Source organism: Anolis carolinensis, unplaced genomic scaffold (assembly GCF_035594765.1).
Source record: "Anolis carolinensis isolate JA03-04 unplaced genomic scaffold, rAnoCar3.1.pri scaffold_17, whole genome shotgun sequence".
NCBI classification, from domain to species: Eukaryota; Metazoa; Chordata; class Lepidosauria; order Squamata; family Dactyloidae; genus Anolis; species Anolis carolinensis.
This window is the reverse complement of record NW_026943827.1, coordinates 250,001-255,000: the sequence shown is the minus strand read 5'-3', so window position 1 is coordinate 255,000 and position 5,000 is coordinate 250,001. Positions and strand designations below refer to the sequence as shown.

Below are 5,000 nucleotides of genomic sequence, written 5' to 3'. Positions count from 1 at the left end.
ATGATCGCGGGCTCCGTCAGCTGGATCAGCTTCTTCACCATCGGGATGCTCTTCCCGTTCATCGTGGTGAGGGGGCGGGGCTTACGCGGAAGGGGGCGGGGCCTCACACAAAGGGGAGGTCTTCAAAATGGCCGCCATGTCGTCTTTATTCGCAATTCAAAATGGCCACCCAGCTGTGTTTATTTACTTTCCAAAAGGGTCTCCAAATTCCATTTCAAAATGGCCGCCAATCGGTATTTCAAAATGGCCACCCTGTTCGCTTCATTCACATTTCAAAATGGCCGCCATGTTGTCTTTATTCACAATTCAAAATGGCCACCCAGTTGTGTTTATTTACTTTCCAAAATGGTCTCCAAATTCCATTTCAAAATGGCCGCCAATCGGAATTTCAAAATGGCCACCCTGTTCGCTTCATTCACATTTCAAAATGGCCGCCATGTTGTCTTCAATCGCAACCCAAAATGGCCACCGATAGTCTATACAGCATTTCACAAATGGCCTCCAAATGGCAATTAAAAATGGCCGCCATGTTGTGTTTATTCGCAATTCAAAATGGCCACCCAGCTGTGTTTATTTACTTTCCAAAATGGTCTCCAAATTCCATTTCAAAATGGCCGTCAATCAGTATTTCAAAATGGCCACCATGTTGTCTTTAATTGCAATCCAAAATGGCCACTGATAGTCTACACGGCATTTCACAAATGGCCTCGAAATGGCAATTAAAAATGGCTGCCATGTTGTGTTTATTCCCGATCCAAAATGGCCGCCCAGTTGTATTTATTTACTTTTCAAAATGGCTGCCAATGGCCTCCAAATTCCAATTCAAAATGGCCACCAATTGGCATTTCAAAATGTCCACTGTGTTCTCTTCATTCTCATTCCAAAATGGCCGCCAAGTTGACTTTATTCGCAATCCAAAATGGCTGCCCATTTGAGTTTATTTACTTTTCAAAATGGCCGCCAATGGTCTCCAAATTCCATTCCAAAATGGCCACCAATCGGCATTTCAAAATGGCCACCATGTCGTCTTTATTCGCAATCCAAAATGGCCACCAATAGTCTATACAGCATTTCACAAATGGCCTCCAAATGGCATTTCAAAATGGCCTCCATGTTGTGTATATTCCCGATGCAAAATGGCCACCAATGGTCTCCAAATTCCATTTTAAAATGGCCGCCAATGGTCTTCCAATAGCATTTCAAAGATGGCCTTCAAATGGTATTTCAAAATGTCCTCCCATTTGTGTTTATTCACTTTTTAAAATGGCCGCCATGTCATCTTTATTCGCAATCCAAAATGGCCGTCCAGAAGTGTTTATTTACTTTTTAAATATGGCTGCCAAGGTTCTCCAAATGGCATGTCATAATGGCCTTCAAATGTTATTTCAAAATAGCCGCCATGTATTTATTTGCAATCCAAAATGGCCGCCCAGCTGTGTTTATTTACTATTCAAAATGACTACCAATGGTCTCCAAATGACATTTCAAAATGGCCACCATGTTGTCATTATTCCCAATCCAATATGGCCACCAATCGTCTATATGGCATTTCAAAAATGGTTTCCAAATGGCATTTCAAAATGGCTGCCAATCTAATTGTCTCCAAATGGCATGGTTGCCTTTATTCTCATGTCAAAATGGCCACCATGTTGTCTTTATTCTCATGTCAAAATGGCCGCCATTCCCCATTATTTCCCCTCAAGACAAGATTCAAAATGGTGTCCAAATTCACCTCAAAATCTTATAGAGACCCAAAATGGCCGCCATCCCTTCACACACCATTGGGTTCTATAGAAGAGATCCAAAATGGCCACCATTCCCCATTGTTTTCCCCTCAAAAACAGATACAATATGGCAGCCCTTTTTGCCTGATGCTTTTATAGAGATCCAAAATGGCTGCCATCCCTTCATACGCTATTGGACTCCTTAGAAGAGATCCAAAATGGCCACCATCCCTTCAGACTCCATTGGTCTCAATAAAAGACATCCAAAATGGCCGCCATTCCCAATTGTTTCCCCTCAAGAACAGATTCAAAATGGCGGCCCAATTCACCTCAAAGTCTTATAGAGACCCAAAATGGCCACCATCCCTTCACAGCCCGTTGGATTCTATAGAAGGAATCCAAAATGGCCACCATTCCCCATTATATTTCCTTCAAGAACTTATTCAAAATGGCCACCCCCTTCACCCCAAACTCTTATAGAGATCCAAAATGGCCGCCATCCCTTCACACTCCAATAGAGTTGTCTTTAATCGGGGCCATTTTGGATCTCTTACAAAAGGGTGAGGCGAACGGGGCAGCCATTTTGGATTGCCACTAAAGACAATGTGGCTGCCATTTTGAAATGCCATTTGAAGAACATTGGCGGCCATTTTGAAATGGGAATAAACACAAAACGGTGGCCATTTTGGAACGCTTCTACAGAACTTAATAGTGTCTGAATGGACAGCAGCCATTTTGAATCAATGCTATTCAGTCCAGTGGAGTGTGAAGGGATGGTGGCCATTTTGGATCTCTATAAGAGTTTGAAGAGAAGGGCTCCACCATTTTGAATCTCGTCTTGAGGAAAAATAATGGGGAATGGCAGCCATTTTGGATCTCTTCTATAAAGAGATCCAAAATGGCTGCCATTCCCCATTGTTTTCCCTCAAGAACGGATTCAAAATGGAGGAGCCCTTCTCCTCAAACTCTTATAGAGATCCAAAATGGCTGCCATTCCCCACTATTTTCCCTCAAGAACGGATTCAAAATGGAGGAGCCCTTCTCCTCAAACTCTTATAGGGATCCAAAATGGCTGCCATTCCCCATTGTTTTCCCTCAAGAATGGATTCAAAATGGAGGAGCCCTTCTCCTCAAACTCTTATAGAGATCCAAAATGGCTGCCATTCCCCATTGTTTTCCCTCAAGAATGGATTCAAAATGGAGGAGCCCTTCTCCTCAAACTCTTATAGAGATCCAAAATGGCTGCCATTCCCCATTGTTTTCCCTCAAGAACGGATTCAAAATGGAGGAGCCCTTCTCCTCAAACTCTTATAGGGATCCAAAATGGCTGCCATTCCCCATTGTTTTCCCTCAAGAATGGATTCAAAATGGAGGAGCCCTTCTCCTCAAACTCTTATAGGGATCCAAAATGGCTGCCATTCCCCATTGTTTTCCCTCAAGAACGGATTCAAAATGGAGGAGCCCTTCTCCTCAAACTCTTATAGGGATCCAAAATGGCTGCCATTCCCCATTGTTTTCCCTCAAGAACGGATTCAAAATGGAGGAGCCCTTCTCCTCAAACTCTTATAGAGATCCAAAATGGCTGCCATTCCCCATTGTTTTCCCTCAAGAATGGATTCAAAATGGAGGAGCCCTTCTCCTCAAACTCTTATAGAGATCCAAAATGGCTGCCATTCCCCATTGTTTTCCCTCAAGAACGGATTCAAAATGGAGGAGCCCTTCTCCTCAAACTCTTATAGGGATCCAAAATGGCTGCCATTCCCCATTGTTTTCCCTCAAGAATGGATTCAAAATGGAGGAGCCCTTCTCCTCAAACTCTTATAGGGATCCAAAATGGCTGCCATTCCCCATTGTTTTCCCTCAAGAACGGATTCAAAATGGAGGAGCCCTTCTCCTCAAACTCTTATAGGGATCCAAAATGGCTGCCATTCCCCATTGTTTTCCCTCAAGAACGGATTCAAAATGGAGGAGCCCTTCTCCTCAAACTCTTATAGGGATCCAAAATGGCTGCCATTCCCCATTGTTTTCCCTCAAGAACGGATTCAAAATGGAGGAGCCCTTCTCCTCAAACTCTTATAGGGATCCAAAATGGCTGCCATTCCCCATTGTTTTCCCTCAAGAACGGATTCAAAATGGAGGAGCCCTTCTCCTCAAACTCTTATAGGGATCCAAAATGGCTGCCATTCCCCATTGTTTTCCCTCAAGAACGGATTCAAAATGGAGGAGCCCTTCTCCTCAAACTCTTATAGGGATCCAAAATGGCTGCCATTCCCCATTGTTTTCCCTCAAGAACGGATTCAAAATGGAGGAGCCCTTCTCCTCAAACTCTTATAGGGATCCAAAATGGCTGCCATTCCCCATTGTTTTCCCTCAAGAACGGATTCAAAATGGAGGAGCCCTTCTCCTCAAACTCTTATAGAGATCCTTCCTTCCTTCCTGTCTCAGGGCGGCCTGGGCCCGTTCTGCTTCCTGGTCTTCCTGGGCGTGTGTGGGCTGGTGTCGCTCTTCCTCTTCCTCTTCCTGCCGGAGACCAAGGGGCGGAGCTTCCTGGAGATCCAGGCCTTCTTCCGACAGCGCAGCTACGGCAAGCCAGAGGGCCGGGCGGAGCACAAGGACAGCGAGACCAGCCGCCTCCGCAAGGAGTTCTTCCCCTAACGAGGCAGGTCAGTATTGCTTCAAAATGGCCGCCACATTGCCTTCAATCACGTTCCAAAATGGCCGCCGGGTTGTCTTTATTCGTGATCCAAAATGGCCGCCGGCTTGTCTTTTGTCACAAGTGCCAAACGGCACTTCAAAATGGCCGCCAGTGGCCTCCAAACGACACTTCAAAATGGCTGACAATGGCCTGCAAACGACACTTCAAAATGGCTGACAATGGCCTGCAAACGACACTTCAAAATGGCTGACAATGGCCTGCAAACGACACTTCAAAATGGCTGACAATGGCCTGCAAACGACACTTCAAAATGGCTGACAATGGCCTGCAAACGACACTTCAAAATGGCCGCCGGATTGTCTTAATTGGCGTTACGAAATGGCCGCTGCGTTGTGGTTATTTGCATTTCAAAATGGCCGCTGTTATCTTTAATCCGCAATCCAAAATGGCCGCCAGTGGTCTTGAAATAGCATTTCAAAAAAGCCCTCGTGTTGTATTTAAGTCTCATTTCAAAATGGCCACAGTTAATAATAAATTCCAAACATTATATTTCAATAATAATAATATTTTATATTTATTATATGTATATATTTTATATTTATACATATACATATGTTTAT

At 44.3% G+C, this 5,000-nt stretch overlaps 2 protein-coding genes across 6 annotated transcripts in view; one reads left to right on the top strand and one right to left on the bottom strand.

The window, feature by feature from the left end:
* The window catches only part of LOC103282984 (solute carrier family 2, facilitated glucose transporter member 11), a 47,453-nt gene that overhangs the window by 32,395 nt on the left and 10,058 nt on the right, over window positions 1–5,000 (top strand). For all 5 annotated transcript variants that reach the window (XM_062966131.1, XM_062966127.1, XM_062966129.1 and 2 more), the window contains 2 exons: window positions 1–66; window positions 4,170–4,387. The exon at window positions 1–66 is cut by the window's left edge and continues 62 nt beyond it. In XM_062966131.1, the coding sequence (XP_062822201.1) occupies window positions 1–66; window positions 4,170–4,379 (276 nt within the window). In that variant the 3' untranslated portion in view covers window positions 4,380–4,387. The remainder of the gene's footprint in view (window positions 67–4,169; window positions 4,388–5,000) is intronic.
* Window positions 4,936–5,000, bottom strand: part of LOC134294610 (iron-sulfur cluster co-chaperone protein HscB-like) — a 14,443-nt gene continuing 14,378 nt past the window's right edge. Inside the window, exon 6 of the mRNA XM_062966180.1 lies at window positions 4,936–5,000. This exon is cut by the window's right edge and continues 331 nt beyond it. The gene's annotated coding sequence lies outside the window, so the exon portion shown is untranslated.